This window comes from Myripristis murdjan, chromosome 8, assembly GCF_902150065.1.
Source record: "Myripristis murdjan chromosome 8, fMyrMur1.1, whole genome shotgun sequence".
In the NCBI taxonomy this organism is placed as follows: domain Eukaryota; kingdom Metazoa; phylum Chordata; class Actinopteri; order Holocentriformes; family Holocentridae; genus Myripristis; species Myripristis murdjan.
This window is the reverse complement of record NC_043987.1, coordinates 12,816,978-12,842,567: the sequence shown is the minus strand read 5'-3', so window position 1 is coordinate 12,842,567 and position 25,590 is coordinate 12,816,978. Positions and strand designations below refer to the sequence as shown.

Here is a 25,590-nt window from a genome sequence, read left to right as displayed (position 1 = left end):
GTGTCCAAGATAGACAGAAGACAAGATACAGAGGAAGAGAAGCAAGACAGAAAATATCTTTTTTTTTTTTGCTTTTTTTCTGCTTTTCTTAATTATTCAACAATAAAAAGAGGAACTAAATCACACCAATTTCCTTTAGTACTATGTATACTGCTTTGAAAAGCTCGAAGAAGAGGAAGAGAAGTAGAAGAAGTGGATATAGAAGAAGTATGAAGGAGGGGACTTTTTTTTTTTCTTTTGAGACGGGCACTCAGGATTACAAGATGGAATCTGTGAACAAAAGGCACTTTTTAGGGACAACCTTTAAGATGCTCTGAGTCTATAACACTACATCACCAAACAAATATTTAGAATCATTTACAGTGGGAGATTAGGAGTTCGGGAGGGGAGGCGGAAGGGGTGTGTGTGGGGGGGTGGGGTTCACTTTACTGTTATTGAAAATTGATGACAGCACCCCTCTGATCAGAGGCCATGAATTCCGTCTCGCGGTGTGAGAGACAGGAATCTACTAGTCAATTAACACCTACTATAAAAAAAAAAAGAAAAAAAAAATCAATTTCACAATGCAACCCCCGTCTCGTCCAACAGACACATCGTTCCTGCTCACTTTTTGAAATGGAAATCCATACTAGTGCATCTCCCAAAACTGGGGAAGATCTTGTCTTTGTCCAATGTTCCGATCACTTGTGTTGGACAGTCTAAGATGTGCCCCACAAGCTGGATACAAGATGAAATAGTCTGGAAAATTGTACATTTTAGTTTACAAGAATGGCTAGCGGTGCCTCCGACATCGGGCACCCGTGACCACAGTCCGTTCCTGTGGAAGATCTGTCTCATGTTTCTCCGAGGACTCTTCCTCTGCTATGGTGTAAAGGTTGGGGAAAAATGCCTTTTGTCACAACAACCTTTTCATACAATGAACCCCTCCCCCCTTGGTAAATACAAAAAGAGAAATAGAATAATGCATGTTTTTCCTAAAATTTGCTTTATGATAACACTTAATTTTGTTTATTATTATTTATGTATAATAGAGTTTGAATGTACTTCATTCTGTAGAAAGCACCAGTTTTCATAGTGATATATAGTTTATGTTTTGCAAAATTGTTCGTTCAGCCCTCCCACATTTTTGAAAACAAATCATTACAAATGAATTTTTTTTTCTTTAAAAAAGCGATAAAGGAAAAAAAGGAAATTAAAAACAATTTCCCCAAAACTTACAAAGACTGGGATTTTTTTCTCTCCGCCCTCGTATTTAGAGTCCCAGAGCATGTGGACTTGAAAAAAAACAAAAATCAAAAAAAAAAAACCTAGAGGGTTTTCCCTCCTTTCTCTTGACACCCTCAAACAATCTCTAACAGACAAACACAATTCCTCTACCAAGGCATTGCACATGGCTCAATCAACATACATCATTTAGTTTCAATAACAATACTTCCCATCAAAACAAGAAAGAGAAACCAAAATCAAATCTGTTCTTTTTTTTTTATCCTCAACTACATTATCATTTACTGTTGTTATCTATGTATCTATTGTTGCATTTGCCATGGATATTTTTTTTTTTTTGCTATTTAATGCAAGTGTGGGTTCAGGGACTGGTACTTAAGCTCAAATCAGCGGTTTTGAGATGCATCCTATGACTGTGCGATGTACGCCATGCTTCAAAAAATAACTAGACTGCCACAGAGCTTATCTTGCAAATAAAAAATGTATATATCTATAAATATATATGTGTATTATATATAAAGATGCTTGCAATTATCTAGTGAGCTGTCACCGTTTTCCTCTCCTGACATAAAATTTCACCATTCACTATAGCTTATATGTGAGAAAAAGAACCTGAATTCATGTTTGACAAATTGCATAATGGGAATACAGAGGCACTTCCATAGATTAGAAAAGAAATCACCTTAGCCATCGTAAATCTTACGCAGCAGAGCTAGTTCTCTCTACGAAGCTGATGAGATGGTCGCCAGTCGGGTTGGCCAACTATGTTTGTTTCCCTGCAGTGAAGAACATGGCCAGGCAGTCCAGTTATTTTGTGAGGTTGGGTGGGTGATATTAATTGAATTTGCTGGAGTATGATGCTTATTGAGAAATTGTTTAATTGAACTGAAAACGTACGGGGTAATGGTGGGGGTCGATATAGAAAATGATTAAAAGCATAAAGGCCTCCTCAGATTGTCTATATATTTAAGACTTCCCTTTGAAATTCAATCTGGCACGGGGCTGTGTTTGCAAATGTTGGATGCGTAATTGTGAGCGCTCTTAATAAGTGTGTGAGTTGATTGATTGTGTGTTTAAGAAGTGGCTTTCTGTGCTCTAGAAGTGAGTGTCCATCCCAGTATTTCATCCGTTGATCTGAACAGGTGGTGAGCTGTTAACTAACAAAAGTGGTGGTCACTCTAGTCGATTCTAAAAAAACATAATAAAATAAAGTAAAATAAAATAAAGTCTCACAAGTTTGGCTGGCATGATCACTTTAGTGCAGTTTTGATCTATGAGGGCTCATTGATTCACACATGGTTAACTCATACTTAAACTAGCTGGTTGTGGAGGGGAAGGGGAGGGAGTGGAGCACTGGTTACCGTGGCAACCAGCATCCTCTTCCTGATTCCTGTGCGCCAAAGAGGCCACCCGGGTCTGACCCTTCCATCGCTAGCCTCGGGACCCTCCTCCCCTCGCCAAAAAACAGACAGATATGTCACATATTCATTTTGCTCCGCAGCATGGCTCTCTCTGCTCTTGGAGCAGCAGCCGTCTGGGAGTGTAAACAACAGGGTAAACGTCAGGGAGACAGAAGGAAGAGTGACTCTCTCTCTTTCTCTGGGTCCCAACTTCAGCAACCTTACCTCCTTGGTTCTGTTTTTCTATCACAACTACTCACACCTGGCCCGACGTCACCAACCACCACCAGCCAACACCACCACCCACCCACTTAACCCGGGTCAGATAGTAACTGCACATAATTCTCAGCTTTTTCAGCAGGAAAACATACCTAATTGACTTTCGAATTCTTTTATGTCGTTGTTTAAACCTTTCAATACGTTGGACTATGCGGCAAATACATCCGTCTGGCACCTGACAAGGCATTCAAATTATTCGCAAATACTACTCGACCCAGGCCAGCGTCCCACCCTGTCTATACTGTTTCAACATCCCACTTCTTCCCATTGTGTTTCTCTATAAGGTGCTGTCATTCAAATACAAAACAATTATAAAATAGTACAAATTCAAAGGAATAAATTCAAATAAGAGAAGACACGCGAGATAACAAAATCATTATTCTACATTACAAAAGGGGGCAAAGGGGGTGGAACCAATAGCTGTTGTCTATTGTGAAAATTTTCGGTAATGACGAGGATGACTCAATGTAATTTTTCGGTCAGTGACTGTGTGTTTGTGTGCACGTGTGTGTGTGTGCATGCGATGCTGGTTTGGAAATCTAATCAAATGGGTGGAGAGTGTTTACTAGGCTTGTGTGCATAGCAAAAAAATGAAAACATGATATACAAGAACACCACCTATATCTACTAGAATCTAAACAGTGAGACTGAGCCACAGTGTGTGTGTGTGTGTGTGTGTGTGTGTGTGTGTGTGTGTGTGTGTGTGTGTGTGTGTGTGTGTGTGTGTGTGTGTGTGCGCGCGAGTGCATATATCTTTTAAGATCATATTAAGAGAAATCGTGTGTAATTGCTGTGGTCATGGCACAGATAGTGTGATCTATATGATTTGACTTCCAGGGTGTGGGTGTGGGTGTGGGTGTGGGTGTGTGTGTGTGTGTGTGTGCGTGTGTGTTGTGTTGGGATTTGCAACAGTGACTGGAGGCCAACGAGCTGTTGAACCGAAACTGAACAATGGGGCTGAGGACATGTGAAGGCTTCTTGTACCATGGTTTTTCCTCTTTAAAACTCATAATAGGCAAGCCTGGTTTACCTCCCATGCCTTGTAGGTAAATAGTGCACATCATAAGATTAGTGTTAATTGATTCAGCTTGTAGTGCAACCCTTAATCAAGATATGTTTTGGCATGGTCTCTGTCTAGTTAGTAGTAGGGGGAAGGGGGCTTTATAGAGTCAATGGTTGTTCAGAAGGAGAGAAACATTGGTCAATTGGACAGTTGGTGTTTGCGTTCATTTTGGGTGATGACAGACATCACAGTAGCATGGACTGCAGCTTTCATTTGGAAACCAATTTGTGTCTTTGCTTTGCATTGGGGTTTGGATTCATTGCTGGTCAGGCTTTGCAGCTTAAATTTGAATTTCTAAGCCCGTGCCTGTGTTGACCTGCTTGTGTGTGTATATGTGTCGTTGTGGAAACCTGACTGTTGGACAGTTGATTTTCGTTGCCATTTATTGCACAATGCATCCTCGTGAAGTAGAAGAAATTAACTTTTTTTTTTTTTTTTCTTCCATCCTCGGGTTCCTCTCGTGTGGCTGCTATGTTGTGCTGGTTCGGTGGTTTCAGGAGAGATGCCTGCCGCTTGCTGCTGTTCGTCGTCCTACCCCTCTTTATCCTGCCATCCTCTTGTCCATCCATCCATCCATCAATCCTTAAAATGGGGCGTTTTCCCTCTGACTGGGTAAATGAGTCCAGAGTTCCTCTAAAAGCGTCATGCTGCTGAGATTTCCTGGTTGCGTTGCTTGGTTATATTTTATACTAGGTGAGACATACTGTAAGGGCTGGCCGGTGGGTTGGTTGGAGGGCAATTATCCTGCGTGTTGTTTCTCTGTTTTCTATTTCCGATTGTAAAGAAAGAATTCTAGTTGCTGGTTTGCACACAGGTCTTGTCAGAGGAACCAAGACTGGAAGAGAAGAAAAATAAAGGCAGTGTGGAATGAGCTTATTTTACTGTCACAATGAGAAATATGTGTGTAAATATGCAGGTACTGTATATTATGTGCTCTGTGTTGACTTTTAACCACCAGAGGTTCCTGTAGGTCCCTGGGACAATGACCGACAACAGCCAGCCACAGTGCAAAAACAGTCATCTGGGCCACTAGCCCGGCTATTACTATTCATTCTGCCTGTTTCTGTGGTGATGTACAGTATGTCATGAATTTGGCTGGGCAGTGAATGGCAACTAATGGCCAAGCAGCAGCAGGGGAATAGCAGTCTGGCGCTCCCTGTTGCTTGCACCATCTTCAGATTGGGTTTCTCCAGCCCAGTGTGAGCAGAGAGCAGAAATGGGTCACCGGCGCTGCCGTTGGCTGCCCTGCCCGGCCTGCAGGATCTGGCACTATTGGCTAATGCGCCAACATTCTGGAAGTCAAGCCTTGGAAACTACTCTGGGCCTCCAGGGAAGCAGCCTTTTGTTGTGTTTGACTCTAACAGGTCGCATGAATACCCCCCTTCTGCCTCCTGCCCTCCTCAGCTACCCCGCTCCCCTGGGCACTGTCCCAGCAGCCCTTAGGCTTTGTAACTTTTCCCTTCTTAGCTACTCTCTCTCCCTCTCTTTCTGTGTATACTCTTACACACAAACACACACTATCCATCTATCTCCCACGAACACTCCCACTAAATCCTTGGCAGCAGAGAGTGACCACCCTCTTTTCTTTCCTGACCCCCACCCTCACCCCCTTTCGAGCAACCCCTTCTCAAATTCAAGATCAACTGGCTATGACATCATGTCTCGTTGCCGTGGTAACGAGACGGCCGGGACGTGACTTCTCTAAGGGCCGAAACTCTGTCGCTCTGTTCCCTCTATTTCCCTCTTTCCCTCCTGCCCCGTCATTATCTCGTTTCCCTTTCCCCCTGTCTGCAGCATCTCCCTTTGGCCACTAGAGGGCACATGGAGCCCACTGATGTCAGTGTGAGGAAACACTCTCCAGGCTACACACTTCTCACAAGGCCTTTGTCTATTAGTCTATCTTTTTTATAGATCATTATGCTTACAGTGTCATTTTCTGAGAGACATATGCAGCCAATTAATGCTGGCCTGTATATTTTAGTTCTGACTTGTAAAGACATTATGTTCCTCTGAGTACTGAGGCGTAGGGAATGTATGCATAAAAACAAACACAGGTGAATCTGAGGACAGTGACTAAATTATGTAACAATGAGACAATTCACTTTTTTTTTTTTTTATCAAGGGCATAGCTATAATATGACAGAGTGAAAAAGAAGAAAAACCTGAGAAATTACACTAGCTTCAGTCGCAAGAAAGAAAGCATTATTATGAAGAAAAACAATATGAAAAACTGACAAAAGTGAGATGAAGGAAGAGATAGAGACTAGAGTAAGAGAAAGAAAAAAGGGAAAAAATCTGTAGTGAGTGGAGGGGCAGAAATGAGAGGGAAACAGGGAGAAGGAAAGGGAGAAAAAAGTGCGAGAATGGAGGGCAGAGAAACAAGGGAGGGATCAGCCAGAGCAGCTTCAGATGGTTTCCATGTGTTGAGGAGCAGAGCGGAGCGGAGCTGAGCTGAGCTGAGCTGAGCTGAGCTGGCTCCAGGCGGGTGTGGTTGGACACTAATGAGAAAAGTGCCGTGGGTAATGGAGGAGGCATATGAACAAGACGCAGTGTGGCAAAGGGAAGGAAGGAGAGGGTGAGAGAGAGAGAAAGCAAGAGTCAGGGAGATAGAGAGAATTAATGAGAGAGAGGGAGGACAACAGAGTCGGGTAAAGCTAATGAGAGAGGGTAAAAACGAGAGGGGGTTATGGCAGGAGAGGGATAAGAAAAGAGGAATGGGGTGAGAAAAAGCAAGGAGAGAGCTTGAAAAAGGCAGCAAGCAAGAAGCTCTGCTGCCTGAAGGGTAGGCTCCATACGTGCCAAATAAACAGGGAAAGGGCAGCTGAGCACATATGGTAAACCACACAAGTACAGTAAAATACACATATACAAATGCACACATTCATGGTGCACTGCGGGACAGAATGAGAGGAGAGGTAGAGGAAACACAGCAGCAGGTTTTAGGGAGTAAGGGAATAAGAAATATTTTGGCACACGTCCATGGAGCTAAGTAAGTTTCCTGAGTTTGACCAATAATCACAATGAAAACAGACAAGTTTCCTCTACACATACACAGTACTCCCTTGCTCTCAGTTTCACACACTCAGACAGAGACAAAGACGCAGACACAAACACACAAAATTTATTGTATAAGCTAACAGCTGTTAGTCAGTCGTTATTTCAACAGGAGCCAGACCCGTACCTGTGTCTGCTGCGGGATGTTCAGAAAGTTGTTGTCCCGTGATCCGATGCCGACAAACCTGTTGGGAGCTGTGGCGCCTGGCGTGGAGTATGCTATAGAAACACAAAGAGAGCAGAAATAGACATCAGTCAGCACAAAAACATCCAGTACTGAGACTTCCCGTAGATTCTCAGCACGTAATGACATAAAATTCACTTTCTGGATTGGTCCTGTGAATATATACACAATGCCTAGATCCATTTAGTCCAACTGAAAATATATTATATCTCATTAAGGCCATTCAAATCCCAAAGAGAAGTATGCCAAAATTTGGAATGTAAACTTAGATCTCCCTGAGCATTGAGGATTAAATCCCACTGATAAACTCAGTTGGAAATGATTGAGCACACCAGAACCCCGACACTGAGGATCAGTCAGGGACATTTAAAACCCATTGGCATCAAAGTCTCTGACAAATTTAGGGCAGTTTGAGGTTCCCTACGGACTCCAGCATTAAGGCGGTCAGAGGCATTCCTGCAAACATGGTACAGAAACTGATTGAGGATTGTGACGGTGCAGTGTGCAGACGTGCATATGTGAGTGTGTGTGTTTGTGTGTGAGAAAGAGAGAGAAAGAATGAGGGGAAGAGAGACAGAGAAAGCAAGAGAAAAGGAAATTGAAATCATTTATACGTGAATTAGTACAATGGACATATACAGTATACATCCATGTATTTTTAAGAATCAGTAACATACATAAGACATAAAAGACTTGGAGACACTGACTGGGGGTTGAAAAAAATCAACACTAAAATCGAAGGTAAGCTAAAAAACAAAACGAAACAAACAAACAAAACAAAACAAAACAAAAAAATAACATAGCAAGTGCTCCGTCCAGTGCCCCTCCTATCATAGGTGAGAAACACAAATCTAATGTAAGAAAAGCCCCATGGCTGGACAGACTTCCACGTGTGATACAATTCAACCTAAAAACACACATCCCACTTGCCTAACCTAATTTACAACCGTCAAACAAACAACCAGCGGTATCTAGGCCTGCAGCCCGCAAATCAAAAGAAACTGAAATCAGTTCAACCAAAAAGTGTCAAGTACGAATAGTATGAATCAAAATATCCCATTGATGTCTCAATTTGAGTAGAGAAACTGGGGTGAAATCTTTTGGAGTCCACACTAAATAAACTGCCCTAAATTTGTGCCCTTCACAAACAAGAAGTAATCTTCGCAAGATTTCAAAAGGCTTCTCACGAGGGTTGCTGATGAATCCAGCAGGGAAGGAAAAAGGATTTAAAAGGAGAAGAAGGTGATGCAGCTTCAACTCCAGAGAACGCAGAAAACACTGCTGGCGTTGGAGAATGGGCTCTTGCCCGTCAACAAGTGGGTCCACTGACACTGGCGGTGTGAGTCAGTGGGCCTAAAACAGAACCCTGAGGAATCCCACAGAAGTCCATTCTGAAGGACATTTCTCACCAAATCTCTGGTGGCCTTGCTGTTCAGCCTAATAACACCAGGGGTTCCACAGCATATTCTAGGTGTGGCTTCCACAGCCTTCCAAGGGTTAACGCAGGTGAGTTGTTGGATACACAGGAACAATGATGGCACGAAGTTGGAGGAAGACACATGGCAGGGGTCTTTTCACTGGAGGGGGTGGGATTCTCGGATGTTTTTTTTTTTTTTTTTTTTTTTGGTTTGGTTCTGATTGCGGTCTCAGCGGGGTCACTTACACGGAGATGCGGGCGAGGTGAGTCCGCCGTCAGGGGGCGTGCTGCTGGGTTTAGAGTCGGGCATAGGGAGGGGCACTGGGCGGGCCACTGGGGGAGGTGGAGGCAGCAAGAAGGAGCCTGGCATTTTGCTCTGGCCGCTCCCGTTTGGCTGCAGACAACACAAATAGGGTCAGGAGGGCGACATGTGACAATCCGCAGACACGGAATGAGAGAGGACGCAGCTCGGGAGGCCAGGTCCAAAAAAATATCCATGACGGAGGGAGTGGCAATGGTGGAAGGAGGAGAGGAGGTGGTGGAGAGGGAGTTGGAAACAACAATCAAAGGAATGATGTATGTGCACTGCATCTTTTATGGAAGTGTAAAAAATAATAATCACCACAGGGTTTGACAGGAGTGGGCTGGAGCTTGAGGAAAGGGGGTGAGGGTTCCAACAAAGGTGGTCCGTGGTGGGTGGAGGGGGTGAGGAGGAGGGAGTGAACGAATTATTGGTTGGGTTCGTCCATAACATGGCAGCAAATCAAAACCATGGGAGAAATACTCTTCTACACAAGCACAACACCACCAACAATATCAGCACCAAACAACCAAACTCCAACTAAAATCATAACAGCTATAAATGAGAACAGAAACACGATGACACAGAACACGTATGCTTGACTGAAGTGTGCTGTGATTGACTTTCGTGCTGATGGTTAAAACTACTGAGGGGTGGGCGGAGCAAAAGAAAAAAAAAGGGGAGGAGGTACGTTGAGGTCTGAAACAGCAAACGGCAAAATGACATCGACAAGACAATACAAAGATTTGAACACCAGCTGAACAACCATATGCTGTCTAAAGTGGAGGAGTTTGCTGGGATTTACTGCTTGAATTTCTCTTTGTAAATGCTAGTTGTTAAGTAAACATGGTGACGTCACAATTTATTTGGATGTATATGGATATACGATACCATAAAACAAGCTTTGGGTGTCCACAGTTCACTTGAAGTAATGAGATTCATAGTTACATAAATATATTGCACTGTAGCGCATTGCTAAGAAATGTGCGCTCAATGCAATTTCAAATTTATGGAGTGAGCATCATTATTGCCCTTTCCAAAATACATATCGCATTTATATTTTCCGTTTTTCTTCTACTTTCAGCCATCTGTTATTAGCATATGTGTTTGCCTTCCTTACAAATGCAGCAATCACGAGTCACAGTTTTATATGCCTCCTAGACTGTTTCACCAAGAGAAATCTTGGTGTGGCACTAATGTAAAGTCAGTGCAGGGTGCGTGAATGGTGTACATGCTAGAAGTTTCTAAGACTTATCTGGAGGCTCCACTCTGGCTGTGAGCCTTACCTGTCCGGCGGCCTGTCCTGAGCCATCGGCACAGACAAACTGCACAAATTCCTTCAGGGGGTCCTGTCCAGGGTGGTGGTGGTATCGGATGGTTGGGTGGGTGAAGTAGGGGCTGGACTGCTGGATGATGGAGGGAGACGGGAAGTGCAGGGCCGAGGCTGAGGCACGGGGACTCCCTGGGAGGAAAGAGATTTGTGTTAGAGGAGTGGTTGAGGAGAGGGTGAAGAGAGGTAGAGACAGCGAGAAGCAGAGAGTTACACCAATGAATTCTTACAGGTTCTTAGAAATGGGAGAGATTTTCCAAGAGATAGTGATTGAAGAATGATAGCAAGAGTACTGCACGACTGGAAATAATGGAAGTTAAATCAGGGTGAAAACGTAGTACATGAAAACACTGTTGCTTTTCCTTGAAAAGCTGATTTCACGTTAATAGGTATTATGGGCATTGGTCATAATGTTTTATGATCACTCCAGTAAATTTATACTGCTTTATGGAGGAGATTTACACACACATTGCATTCATCTGTGCACACTTACAGAGACTACATAACAACACTAAAAAAGTCCATACAGTTCAAGCTTGCACTCAAATACACAGCCACAAAGTTCACATGTAGACGTTGCGGGCACACACACCTGCATGTGCAAAAATTCAACAGATGCAAGCGCTACATTTCTAAATCAGATCCAAAGAGCTTGTAAAGAGAAAAAGCACAAAGAGATCATTGAGCACTGTCTTAAATTAGCAGTTCTTAATGCCTGTGCGCCTGTGTGCTGTTTTGAGGGTGTGATTCACTGGCGCCTTTGCAATTTGGCATTCAGACGGCAAAACCGTTTTTTTTTTTTTTTTTTTAATCTGACACATTCTTTCTATGACAGCACTAATCTGTACATTCACACCGTATGTGTAAGTTTAGGTGTTTCTGTTAATGGTCTTCGGCGCTACTTGTGTCTTATCTGTGAGTATGTTTGTGTGTGTATGTGTGCTCGGTGGGTGCACGTAAGACAGGTGTGGGGATTTAAATATATCAGCGTTCTGCTGTATGTAAGCATAAACAAAGGCATTCCTTTTGTACTTTGACAAGAAAGAGAGAAAGCAACTCGCTTCGCATCACCCAAAGGAGCTGAATATGGAGCCGTGTGCGAGGTGTGAGAGGGGAACGGTCGGTTGAGCCCCACCACCAAACACAAAGCCCCCTCTGTCAGACCTATATCCATTACTAAATCTCCTTGATTTGTATTAGTGGGGTGAAGCCTGTTCTCCCTATTCTCTTCTTAGCTGTGCCAGGCTGCCACCCACCCCACCCAGGCCCCCCAGCTGCCCATGTTGGGTTGCCAACACTCTTTGGTGCTTGCATCTTACACTTTGTGTGTGTGTGTGTGCGTGTGTGTCAGTCAGGGTACTGCATGAGAGTGCCAACTTCAGTGCATTACCCCCCAGACAGGGCCCTGTGCCCCCCGGCCCAGCAACACCTTGCTCCCCTGCCAGGCCTGCCAGGCTGCCTGTTCCCCAGCGGAGCCGTCTCCCTGTTCCTATAGTCCCCTACTAATCCCATTAGAGACTGGGTGAAGGCCAAGAGCTCTGGGGGTATGGGGGTGGGCTGAGGACGGGGTAAGGGGACCGGAGGGGGGTGAAGGGGGAAGTTTGGAGTGATGGATCAGAGGGAATCCCTTCACCCCCCACATACTCTCCACTCCTCTCCTCTCACCCAAGACGGAGGCCGGGTGAGTGCAGCTGGAGGGAGGAACCCCTGTAACCTCCATCCAGCACCACCACTGCAAGTGAACACCCCTCGCACGCTCCGCCATTCACTTTCTCCAGCTCCAAAATCCCTTCAGATCTCGCCTTCCACACAGAACAACAACAACCCCAATGATGTGGTAAACACTTTCACGCCCGCATGGGAACGGCCCCAAACGCGCTCATGCACACTGGAGGAGTTTGTGTTGAGAGGGACAAATCGCAACCGTACAAATCACAACTGCCGGCCGCAAAAACTTTGACAGTAGGATATTGTATATGCATGTGTGTGTGCATGTTAGTGTGAGTACACGTGTGTGCGTGTGGAGACGGGATTTGCTGTGGCTGCATCTCAAGAGGCATGGGGTCTCTGTCAACAACCACAGAGGAGGGTTTAATGACACAGCGGTCAACCTCATTGCTTCACATCTGCTCAGTGGCTTACGAAGCCTTTGATGTAGCGTAGCTATGGAACTGAAGCACATGGGTAATCATCTCCAGCGAGCTTGTTCTCTGGGTGAATTCACTTTCGAGAAAGAAGAGGGAGTCTCTCAATCTATCTGTGCTGTAGCGGTAGAGTTAAGAGTCCGATGCTTTATTGTCGGAGCCCCTTTGGCTGGGTTTAATATCTGATGTTATCATGAGCTGCTTGTCTTAACCTTAGGGAAGTGGGAGAATCACTGATTCACACGGTAACTCAGACATTGTGTCTGCTCTTCTGCCTTGGCAGTATGAATATACGCACTTACACACACACACACACATGCTCACACCTCATCCACTATATCCCTGCCTGGATCCTCACACCAAAGAGACCCAGAAATTGATGGGAATTTGGAAATAAATACAAAAATGGATTGATTCAAAACCGATATGACTACCCATTTAAGACCCATAGATTTTTACTATATATGTGTGTTCTAGGTACATTCAAGCAGCAGTACAATCATGATCTCTTTCCAACCTTTAGAGTTCACTCTCACTAAAAATACGAGGCCATTTTGCTGTTTGGTTTTCGCCCACTAGTCCTTATATTAAAAATCCAAAGTAAAGGGGGGCCCTGGTGCCTCACTGTGTAGAGCACGGCCCACGTAATGTGCAGCAGCCAGGGTCTGAATCCGGCCCAGAGCGTTTGCTGCATGTCATCCCCTCTCTCTGCCCTGTCTTTCCTGTCTCTCTCCACTAGCACTATCTAATAAAGCAGAAATGCCCCAAATTATCTTAAATAAATCAATAAAGTAGTGCAAAAGAATAAAATGATACAAAACCACTGATGAAGCAAATTTATTAACTTGCTAATCTCTGATTGCATATTTGGCGTTTGAGGTTTAGGCCATGGAGAAATAAGAAACCAATACCTGCAAAAAAGCACAATTTAATTTACTCTCGTATTATGTATTAAAATCATATTTGTCCCAAAACTAAACAAATTAAATTGGAAAAAAAATGACAATGGTCTGAATTTCATTTTCTTTGAATGTACTGAGAGTCACATTTCAGCCATTTCTAGTCTAAGTATTAATGACTTGAACCGAGATACAAAAAGGCAGATCGGGACACAAGGAAATGCATTTGATTTGAGAAAATTCTTAGAGACACATCACACACAAAGTGCAGAGCGATATAGCTTACTTTGCATTTTCAAGAACAAATCCAAGAACAAATATTGTCAAAACAAACAAACAAAAAAAACCAAACCAACCAAAATGTATGCTCTATGACTGACAGACAAATGTCTTCACAGCTAATGGGACAGGCAGCAGTGAGCACCCAATCTGTTCCCCCAGTCTAAGAAGAAGAAAAGGAGATAGCTACAGAGATGCACCACCAAGGCGTACCGCGGTCCGCCAGCAGGCAGACCGGGTGAGAAGAGGAACCAGACAGACCACAGCCAGACACACTACAGCTCTGTCACCAGCTTGCCCTGCACCCTAAAAGGTCAGAAGAGGCAGAGGAGGAGGCAGAGGTGAGTAGAGGCCTACAGAGCTACCTGCCAGGTTTATTCCCAGCCACCTGCTTGTCTCCCTGAGACAATGCTCCCACCTCTGCAACAGGGGAGGGGCGGAGCCTGAAGGAGGGGTGGGTAGGAGGGGGGATGGTGGGGGCTTATCAGGGGATCGGGAGCTGGGTTGGTCTCACCTGGTCTCACTCCCGCCAGCATTGGCAGTGGGTGGTGGGTGAACGCCATGCGGGGGGACCTCGTCTGGGAGGACAGGGCGCTGAAATCGAATTTCCCCGGCTTCTTAAGAGAACCAGGCGATGAGAGTCCTGGCAAAAAGGGGATCAACAAAATGGCAGAACAGAGACGAGGTTTTAATGAAACATGGCTGCTTGTCTTACTTCGACTTTACTCAAAAAAAAAAAAAAAAAGAAAAAAAAAGAAAAGAAAATAAACTTATCAGACTTTAAAGTTTTTAATTTGATCCAAAAAGAATCGAATGATCATGATTGACTGAAATCAATGGATTGATCAGTTGATTCATTCATTGATTCGTTGATTGGCTTAACATACAGATGGACTGACTAATCTCACAATTTTTGTCTCTCCTTAGTCTATGTTTGTGTGCAGCCAGCGGGCTGTACCAGTGTCCATCAGATTGAGGGGGTTGAGGTCAGGGTCCGGTGAGAGGCCGATGTTTTGAAGCAGCAAGGGGTTCAGAGTGAAGGGAGGTGACGGGAGAGAGGAGGGGGGGTTGGGAGGCTAGGGGCACAGTGTCAGGAGAGGAGGAGAGCTGGGAAATGCAATGGCATTACAACTACAGTCACCACTGGAGTGTATGAGCAACAAACAATCCCCTCAGCCATTTCCTACTCGCTGCCTTGCTCCGATTTTACAGTGCAAACTACTGGGGCTCAGTGCTGCCTCCATCAGACAACACTGTTTCCTCTTTAAGAAACTACCAAACCCAAACTGGCTCACTGATCCCAGACCACAATGATCTCAGTGCCCGTCCAGTTTAAGGACACCAGGACCTGTCGCTATGGAGAGGCGACGGACCAATGTGAACCCACACGCACACACACCAAACCAACCTACACACTGCACTTGTCAAGAAGCCTCTTTAGAGTGAATGTGATTTTGGATGGCCTCATAACTAGGGCAGACTGTGTTTTTAGAGGCACGGAGACAGCGTGAGCTATGCAACCGCATATAGCTGCTGAGGAGTGTGCCAAAACATACATCAATGAATCCTCTGATGTAGTGCCCTCCTGCATATCTGACTGTCAGGTGTTTTATGTTATTGCCTTAAGACATATTTCATAAAAAAAGAATATGCATGAACTTTCTCTCTGTCTTTCTTTCTTTTCTACTTTCTTTCTTTTTCGCTCTCTTTCTCTCTCTTTCTCTCTCTCTCTCACGCACGCAGACACACACAAGTGTACACACAAGCTGTTCAGGCAGGGTGGCAAGCACACGGCGAACTGCCAATGAAGGCTCAATGGGAGAGCGGTAGAGAGATGGAAGGAGTGAAGCGGTAGAGGAGTGGTGACGGCACAGCCTACACACATAGAAAAACATATTAAAGTGTCCCCCTCCGTCTATAAATGTCAGCTGAGGCTAAGGGACTGCATGAAATATCCCCCAGTTTGGTAAAAACAGGCACACTAAGTATAGGCCAAGCTCACCAGTGGACCAGAAACATGGCCAAAAGTGTGAGAGCTACAGATAAAAGAGACTCTTTTCTATGATCAAGGCCTTGTGTGGTGGGCGCTGAGGGAATTTATTTTGATGTATGGTAATCCAAAGGCACAATTTAGAATTTCAGGGTTTGGGGACCAGTGCCAAATGGTGTATTTGACCTCTGCAGGGAACCGCAATGTTGAATATATGCTGAAATAAATCTTTGGAAAGAACAATCCATAAAATAGAGAATAATGAGGAAGTCAAAGTATATGAAAGCATGTCAGCGTGGACACAGAGCCTCGGAGTGACTTTATCCTGGAACACACTGAACTCATGTTTGCTACAGACTTGGTCGAGAAAATACAGTGAAAAACAACCTTGGCGAGCAAAAGCCTCATAAACTACTAAACGACACAATATTCACACATATAAAACAAACACACTCAAATAAAGGCGTGGGTAATTTCAGCATGGCCCTAAGAGATGTGGAAATAGATTTTATGAGCTGAGCGTATAAAGTCTAACAGAGCAGATTTCTTAAAAGCTTCTTTTTTTTTTTATTTAAATGTTACATTGAGAGACATTTTATCACTATTTACCCATAATGCTCTCGGGCTACACGGGCACAGCTGGGCTTGTGTGGGCATTGATAAGTATAGAAACAGGTGGGTGTGGGCACTTATGTTCAGCTAGGCACATCGTGTGACACCAAATGTACGTGGGAGGAGTGGATAGGAGGAGTGAGATAAATTTTGTGTAATGGTGGCATTAATGAGTGTAGGCCTACACACATGCACATACACACACTCTCTCACACGCACACACACACACTAAGTCACGCTCCATTAGAGGGGTTTGAATTAAGAGGATTTGAGCAATTTCACAGAAACCTAGAATTTGTCTCAGCCAGGGAGGGCACCCATTGGCTGTGAGGAACAGCACACAGTGTGCAGAGGTCACAGCTCGGATGTGTGAAAGCCACACGTTTTTTTTTGTTTGTTTGTTTTTTAACTAACTTTACAGAACAGCCATGCTGCTGAGCCCCTCCTCGCTGAAGTCCAGTTTGAATCATCTTCGGCGGGTCGCATTTTGCGTACAATCCTAACAATGTGTTTTCAATCAGGTTTTTGATACAGTATGTACTTGGTCCGTAAAACTGGATTTTGGCAAAAATGAGAAAATTTAAGCAGGGTGCTCCAACTGATCAACCGCAGGTCGTGATCAGCCAGCAAACAGTCTGAATAGGTCTTTTGATTGGAAAATTGAACGGCCTGATTGAAAAAAAAAATGCTGGCTCAGGAAAGCAGGAGAATGTACGTCATAAGAAAATAAAAGTATGAGCCATTTTGCAACATTAGTAGTGAATTATTATTGTCCATCTGACAATGATTAGCTATATCTGATATTAGTTTTGAATTCCAAAAAACATATCCTTAGATTAGGATCTGTTTACTATATTGGGCAGTCTGTGCTGCCACAATGAAAAACTCTTCATGTGTCATCAGTGCCAAAAGATGAGTACACACCTCAATCATCAAGCACACACTAACACCTAATGAAAAATAAAATTGATGATTTACTGTATAATTATCCAAAGACTGGCCATTAGAACAAACTGTGAACCACAGTGTCATATTTTAATGTTGGCATTTATTCATATTGTAGTGTGAAAATCGGGGTAAAATGCACAGTTTTAATTGGATGTCAAAAAAACAGCAATCAGGGTTTGATCTGAGAAAACCTGACAGGTGCGTCCCTACACTCCAACCTATTTAACCCTTTAACTTGCTCCCGTGCACTGTAAACAGGGATCACTGCATAAAATGTCATTAGCATTTCAATTAAAACAAGCTTATTATACATAAACAGCCTTCAAGCATACATATTGTTTTTTAGTCTCTGTGATATTCTGTAATTAGTCGGTATCTTGCTGAAATATCTGGTACTATGTGGCTTCTCAGTGAGGAACAGCAAATTAGGCCCAGATGCCCAATGAAAGCTTTGTCTGATAAAGCTAACAGAAGTTACTCTGATCTCTCCCTTAATCTGAGTGTGTGTATGTGTGTGTGTGTGTGTGTGTGTGTATGAGTGTGCGTGTATACACACACACACACACACACACAGTTGTTTATTCTGCTCCTGGCACACTGCATGGGCAGACTGGCAGCCAATTGCTCCCATGACCCTCTAGTCTTGCCACGCTAACAAGCTGGCTGCCACACAAACCCCTAACTGTCATAGGACTAGTCCACATCAGCATGTGCACGCGCTCACACACACACACACACACACATAAACGCACACACAAAGACACGGCAGGGACAAGCACGTACACTTTTCGGTCAGGTAAGCAAGAAACACCAATCCACAAAAACAGAGTTATCTCCCTCTTAAATTGACTGCCTACCTCCCACATCATTAACACTCATAAACACTAAGGTACTGCGCTTCAGGCAAAGCAATGACAGCCAACAAAGAGACAGGAATAGCTACACCTACCCACCACCACAGTCAACACAACCATCATGCAGCAGAGTTTTATACACCCGTAGCACCAGATAATCTGAGTCCAAAAAAAGGCTCTGTAAATGTCACAAATAGTTGTGTGAACTTCCCCCCGTTATGTCGAGCCGACTTGTTCGGAGATACAAAGGGTTTTTCCCACCACAGAGCAGCAGCGGCAAGCAGGCAGGAGGGAGCGAACAGAGCAGAGCGGAGCAAGAGTGGGAGACGGCGGACTTAATGATGAATTACATGATCACCTGCTATGCCTCAGAGCTTTTCATTCAGGTAGAGACTCACCTCAGGAGCAGGCAGAGGCGGAGGCTCTCTCCTCCTCCTCCTCCGTCCTCTGCCCCTCCCCTCTCCCCCCCATCCCTCACTCCCAACACCACCACCACCATCACCAGAACAGATGTCTGCTGTAACCCAGTAGCTCCCTTCGCTGTAGACACATGGAGGCGCCATCTGGACCGGAACGCTGCTCCACTCCAGATTGGGGAAGTGCGTGTGTGTGTCTGTGTCTGTCTGTGTATGTGTGTGTGTGTGTGTGTGTGAATGTAAAGAAAAGAAAGAGAGACAGAGGGAGATGGAGAGAGAATGTACATGTGCTTAAGTTTTGTTATGTGTGTCTGGGTGTGGGTGTGAGGGTGTGTGCCCGCCCCGCATGCCATTTGTGTGTGTGTGTGTGTTATTGAGTAAGAGCATCTCAGAGACAGAAGGTTCCTTGTGCATTGATGACACACCTGAGTGCCTTTAGTCGTGTTTGTTTGGGTCGTATGCTGTTTTTTTTTTTTTTTTTTTTAGTTGTTTTTTTTGTTGTCATGTGCTGTCTTTCAGCGGCGGCTGAGTCAGGCCTACGGCAGGTGGGACGCCGCCGCACAGCGCTGTCTAAACAAGCAGCTACCACTGCTATTCAACAGGGCCTCATTCACTGGTACCCACCCATCTCTCTAGCTTGCATTTCTCACCTTCTCTCTCAGTGCGCTATGACAAAATTACAGGACCCAGAGCCCTCAGCTGGACGCTGCTGACAAATTCATGCAGCCACTGAAACTCTTTGTTCATATCCTTGCGCTGTATTAACGGCAACAACTTGCCTTTTGCATATGATTACTCAAAATATTAATATACTAATAATCACAGACTTCAAGTAAAAGGGATTTTTAGTCTGAGACAATATAGTGTCATACAATTCAGACATCATTTTCATACACTAGACATACCCAAAGGTGCTAAGTACATTTAAGTATTGTACCTAGGTACAATGTATTTCCATATTGTGAAAGATTATGCGTACATTTCAGAGGAAAAAACTGTACGTTTTACTCCACTATGAGTTACTTTGCAGAATACGTTTTTTCATGCAATGACAACCTCATAAAATTTGAGGCCATGTTTGAGTTGAAACTAGCAAACAGTATAGGGGACCCTCAGACCTACATTCAGGTTAATGCATCAATAATCACTTTGAAGAAAACAATTCTTTTTAATGGCTATAAAAGTACATTTTCCTGTAAATACTTCACAGTACTAACAGTACTTTTGCTTGAATGAAATTATGCACGCAATTTCATTTTTGATGGAGTATGTTTCCATTATGGCGCTGATACTTTTAGGATTTGAATACTTTTTCCATCACTAGAGATATCTTATTAAATATTAGTTAAAACTGATTTCTGTTAATTAGTGATGGTGATATTGTTGGGGCAGACAGCGGTGGATGTAATAGAGCTACTGGGCTACCTGCAGGCTTTGGTGAAACCACAACAGACAACAGCAGACATCTGGTAGAAACACAACCCAACCCAGCGGCAGCATAGCCAGAGAACAAGGCATAAGAGGAGAGGAGAGGAGAGGAGAGGAGAGGAGGAGAGGAGGAGAGGAGAGGAGAGGAGAGGAGAGGAGAGGAGAGAGGAAGTGGCAAGAGGAAAGGACTGAGATGGAGAAGGGAGGAATTCGACGGAGAGAAAAAAGAAGGGAAGAGATCTAGAGGAGAGAGATCTTGTACAGTAGAGCAGGTAGGGACGAATGGAGAGAAAGCAAAGAGGCTCAGAGAGCTCAGAGAAGAAGCACAGACAGACTCACAGAAGAACAGAGAGAGATGTACACAAGCTGAGGGTGGTGTGAGCCGAGGCAGAGTATGTATAAATGTACACAGTATAATGTTTAATGTTCTAACCATGGTAAGGAAACTGCACTCCATCGCTCTCATGCTTAATCTTCCTCTCCTGCACACTGGCCAAATGGTGCTGCACTGGAAGGCCAAACAGGGGAGAAGGGAAGAGTTAACAATGGAAGAGGGGAGGAGAGAAAAAAAAGAGACAGAGAAAGAAATGGAAGGAATGAGAGAGAGAAACAGGGGTGGTTACATCATGGGCAACAGGGGATTTTAATGTTACGAGTGCAGCATACATCTATAAAGTAGTTACATCATCATCGCCAGCATATTACAATGACACCGTGTGTGTGGGACTGACTAATCTAAATTTGAGCACACATCAACTGTTAGCAATTTAACAGATTCCCCACAGTAACATACTATTTTCAGGAGATGTACATGGACTCTACATTTGACATGATACCCATCATGGCGGCTAACAGCTACAAGCGCTATAAGCCAAAAGGGTGAGCAGTTATGATGTGTTCAAAGTGAATGGGTGGTACTGAAAGAAACAAAAACAAAACAAAAAAAAACAGAGAAACATTTGGTTGTCAGGTTTATAAAATCATAAAAGGTTACTTGCACAAAGATATGTTTATACAATTATGACAAATTTAGATATTTATGCTGATTTAACACCTTTTAATAATGTGGAGATGATCTGATGATCTATTTTTGTGAGGTAAATCTGCTTCTTTCAGCGCAATACTCGAGACAGAAGGCTTTTGGACCTAAGTATTTGATGAGTCAATTAAGTTATGATGATATGGTGAAGTGCACGTATTCATCACACCATAATGCATTTTCTCTTTGCTTAATGACCATACTAAGCTAGTTAGATAAAGAAATTAAATATAGAAGTGAAAATGTGGTAGATATGAACATCAGTAGCCTGGTGATGTTCAACAACACTGCGTAACAGCTATTAGGTGTTCCCTTATTTGTTAGAATATGTTGCACTGCGTCTATGTGGCTTTGGTGTTATCAGACTTCACACTCATACAACATACAGACAATCCTGGAGTCTGAATAGATAAATACTACTGCCAGGGAACTAAAGAAGAAAAATTTACAGCACAACACACCTCCACCACTTTTCTAACAGACGACTAAGACACCGAAGAGTAAGATAAAGTGTTTAACGCGCTCACTTCGTCTGATTTACTGACACTGTGAGATGCAGCGTAAGTCCCTCCCCTGGGGCTAAATGTGAGACGTGATGCAAAAAACATGGTTGTGTCCTGATGAAGGTCCCTCTACCTCAGACAGGCCTGCTCTGCTCAGTGTCGGGGGGGGTTGAGGGTGGAGGGGTCTGATTAGGTATGGGGTGCCGAGTAGAAGTGGAAGTGGTGAAACGACAGTTGAATGAAAGAGAGTCAGAAACGCGATCGAGGATGATGATGAGGGGGTTCGCAAAGAGATTAAGAGCAGGGTCAGCGTACAGCACAGCACAGCACAGAAGCAAGGGGGCAGGTGGGTGGGCAGGAGGGAGGAGATGGAGGAGGGGGGGCTGTGGCCTCTGGTCCATTTCAAATCAGACTTGGTATTAAAATTCACCGTAAAGTCAGCCAAACTGTGCTACCTTGACTATCAAGTGGAACAAACACTTTTTTTTTGTAACTTCAGTCAAAGCATTGTCTTTTTTTTCTTTTCAAAGATTTCTTAATTTATTTTAACTCAATTTTTATGACTTCAGTCAGCTGCTGAATTGATATGAACCATAGCCCAGCTCCAGGACAGGAGTGTGGGTGTGTCTGGGGTCTGATGGGACGGTTCAGGCTGTGATGGGACTGTACCTGCATCCACATCGTTAGGCCAACCACTGGACTGAGAGCTGCTGCCGGCCGCTGGGGAACGGCCCGAGTAGAAGACATCGTCCACCGGGCTCTCCATCTCGCTGTCGTCAATGGACTTGCGCTTGTTGGAGCTGGAGAAAAGGAGAGTAAAGGAAATGAGGGGGGAGTTCACTTTTTTTTTGTTTGGAGAGGGTAGAGGAAGGGGTTAGGCGGATACCTTGATATTATGAATTTTAGCTGATTACTCTCAGTTTCCCTGTAATGGTGTGTTTACGTGCATTCCTCCTTGTAACCAAGGGGCGCAACTGTTGCAGCTACTTTGGGGCTTTTGGGCTGCATTTGTTCCTATGAAGTGCTAATAATGCTAACAAGGCTTTCAAGGAAAATTTGAGGCCAAATTCTGTGCTTTTCCCCAGAGTCAGGCGAGTGTCTGTGACTAAAATCCAAAATGTCAAGGTTTCCCCTCGGTATTTTTTTTCGTATTATGTTTTAGCCACAAGGGACAAAGTAACAGAATTTGAGAGAGTGAGACAAACATGAGGCCAGAATTTATTCAACATGCTGTATTCATAATGGCCTGAAGCAGCCTCACACTAGAAAGTGAGTGAAAAAATTGTGCATGGTGATGCTGGAACACATTCTTGTGTGTGTTTGTGGATTCTTATAGACGCATACGGTACATCTGTGGCCAATAAAAATAAGAGGGGTTTGAATGTACAGCGTTTCATTTCTTATCCAAATGTTTTATGTGTGCCTGTGTGTGTGTGTGTGTGTGTGAGTGAGCGAGCGTGCGTGCACACTTGTGTGTTTGTGTGCATCTGCGTGAGATTATGCATGTGTGGCTTTGTGCGAGTGTGATCTGGGGGTCTGTATTACATTAGTATCAGGGGAGATATTCTGTAATGAGTGTAACTACCTCCGTGGGAGACTTGCATAAAGCTCCATTTCAGTCCTGCAGCGTAAGATGAGCGAGAGGGAAAAAGGGAGAGAGAGAAAGGGAGAAAAAGACAGAGAGCGAGGGGGAAAAAAGAGACAAAAGATACAAACACAGACAGTGTGACAGACAGATTGGTGGGAAAAATGTGAGGGAATGAGAGGGATTAGTGGTGAAGAAGAAGAAAGGGGGAAAGGAAGGGGAAAGAAAGACAAAGATCAAAAAGCAGAGCAAGCTAAGCATAAATAAAGAATAGACACTGGAGGTTAGAGAATCAAGAAATAAAGAGTATTAGTACAGAAAGAGTAAAGTTTGACTAAACTGTGTTTGTATGTGACTGTATTTATAGCAGTGTGTTTGTGGATTTCATTGCTCATCTTAACTGTGTTTGTGAATTTTGTGTATCGATGTTGACATGGATAAATCATCCAAATGTGTCCTTGTGTGTGCATGCATGTGTATATTTGCAAGCACTTTCTCTCTGTGTGCGTGTGTGTGTGTGTGTGTGTGTGTGTGTGTGTGTATATGTACCTGGTGGAGGGGGTGGAGGTGATGGAGCGCCGTCCCAGGGCCACCTGGTTGATGTTGTAGTAGCCAGGGCTGTCCAGGTCGGCCAGGGAGAAGTTGGGACCAGTCGCTGTAGCCACGGGGGCTGAGGAACAAACGCAAACGCACACACAGAAAAAAAAAGAGAATATAATATCACTCTGAGAAATAACACAAAATGCGCAAGAACAGTAATATTCACACTTTTTTCATAAAGCCTCAACACTTAGAATAGTGAAAATGAGGACCACTTAGACTCAGCAGACAAAAGTACATAATTCACCAGCGAGTGGGGTTGACAATGAGAATTATGTAGACTCAACTATCAAATTTTGCACTTATTCCACATTTTTTGTCAGTGGAGTCTAAACAGCCCTCGCTATAATCAACCTCTGGTAATTTTGATGATTGCAGTTTTAATAACAATATAACCCATAAAGTAAATTCAGTGGCTAAATGTGCTTCACAAGTCTGCCACCCAGTTTGCGAGTGATGTTGCTGTGCGTTAAGTCTGCTATTATGGTATCAGAATACTGTGAGTCAGAGCGAGAGTGAAAGTGTATTAAGGATGACAGGGAGAATGTGTTGTCTGCAAGGAGATTGACAGGGGAAATTATAGCTGTGACTCACTCTGTGACACGCGGACCAGCTCGGCTACGTTCCACACCCCTGAAGTCACAAAGCAGTCCTGGAAACTCAAGTGCCCTGGGGAGGGAGAGAGGGAGAGGGAGAGAGAGATTGACAGAGAGAGGGGAGTGTGTGAGAGGACCGCAGAATACAAATACACACATATATACATATAAAGACATACATATACACATATAGCCGTGGCACACCAACACCACATCCATAAATACTAAGTGTGCACACATGTACAGAGAATACACACGCGCACACATACATCACTATGTGCACACACACACACACACACACACAGAGGGAGCTGAGAACCACATGTATGGAAAAGCCCGATAAAGTGCTGGTGTCATCCTATGGGACCATGTGTTTTCTATAAGATAGTGCGGGCCTTTCGTTGGACGTATCAACACAACACTCTCGACAGGTTCTCCTGACTGTTGACAGTCCAACACACACGGCCAAACCAGCTCCAACAAGGAAATATAATCTCCACACAGACGACTATATAGAGTGCACAGGGTGTGTGCGCTGTGGTCTTTATATACAGTGCACTTCATGCATGCACATATCAAAGCCCAAACACATGTAGGGGTATAATGACATATAATGACATGTATTCATGCACAGATGCACATGTGTGGACTTGCATAAACACACATCCTTGTACTTCTATCCTTATGGGGACCTGCCACCGAGTGCCTTCATTTTCCAAACTTTAACCCAAGACTTCAACCCTAACAGCCACATGTCTAACTCTAATCTGACCCTGGTCCTTTACCTAATCTTAACCCTAAACACAAGCCACCCATCTTCCCAGTCTGCCTTCACACCACCAGAATGGAGCTGGTTGTGTATTCTTTTGAGAAGCTCAACACGTGAAAAAATTAGATGCGAAAGCCAGCCAGCAACAGCCCTTTCCAAAAACAATGACATGGATACCCAGCATACTGTAATGCAAAGCCCTCAGGTCAAAGAGTTTTTCTTTGAACTATTTCCTGCCAAAGAACACCACTAAATTACATCTATCCACCTCTAATCTGTACTCATATTTACCCCTTCTCCACCAACAAAGAATCGCTTCTGTTCTGGTTTGAGCACCAAATTTTGAACCGTTCTTTGCATTTCCACCAAATATAGATTGGCTCTCAGGTGGAACCAGAAAATAGTAGTTCTAAAGTATAAACTGAGTGGGCATGGATTATTCTACAAGGAAAGATGAAGATGATTATCAAGCAACTTTGTGGTCTGGTTAAAAATAGTTTTTTTCCAACACTAAATGGAGATTCTCTCACACTCTCACACTCATGTACATGTCTGCAAATAAAAGCAATATACATTTGCCTCTCTAAGGCATAGTTGGGATGCTGGGAGTCAGGGGAGACTGCAGCAGACTGGAAACCTCACCAAATAACACAAACTAATTTCATGGATAGCACTA

The 25,590-nt window shown here is 43.9% G+C and overlaps 1 protein-coding gene across 14 annotated transcripts in view; it reads right to left on the bottom strand.

Annotated features, from left to right (window-relative positions):
• Nucleotides 1-52: 52 nt before the first annotated feature.
• Nucleotides 53-25,590, bottom strand: part of nfixb (nuclear factor I/Xb) — a 144,973-nt gene continuing 119,435 nt past the window's right edge. For 6 of the 14 annotated variants that reach the window (XM_030057583.1, XM_030057585.1, XM_030057592.1 and 3 more), the window contains 9 exons: nucleotides 24,144-24,218; nucleotides 23,499-23,619; nucleotides 22,950-22,985; nucleotides 22,034-22,164; nucleotides 20,256-20,330; nucleotides 14,089-14,217; nucleotides 10,209-10,384; nucleotides 7,148-7,239; nucleotides 53-4,801 (listed from right to left, as the gene is read on the bottom strand). In XM_030057583.1, the coding sequence (XP_029913443.1) occupies nucleotides 7,168-7,239; nucleotides 10,209-10,384; nucleotides 14,089-14,217; nucleotides 20,256-20,330; nucleotides 22,034-22,164; nucleotides 22,950-22,985; nucleotides 23,499-23,619; nucleotides 24,144-24,218 (815 nt within the window). In that variant the 3' untranslated portion in view covers nucleotides 53-4,801; nucleotides 7,148-7,167. The remainder of the gene's footprint in view (nucleotides 4,802-7,147; nucleotides 7,240-10,208; nucleotides 10,385-14,088; nucleotides 14,218-20,255; nucleotides 20,331-22,033; nucleotides 22,165-22,949; nucleotides 22,986-23,498; nucleotides 23,620-24,143; nucleotides 24,219-25,590) is intronic. The other 8 variants (XM_030057584.1, XM_030057582.1, XM_030057587.1 and 5 more) reach the window with 6 other exon arrangements.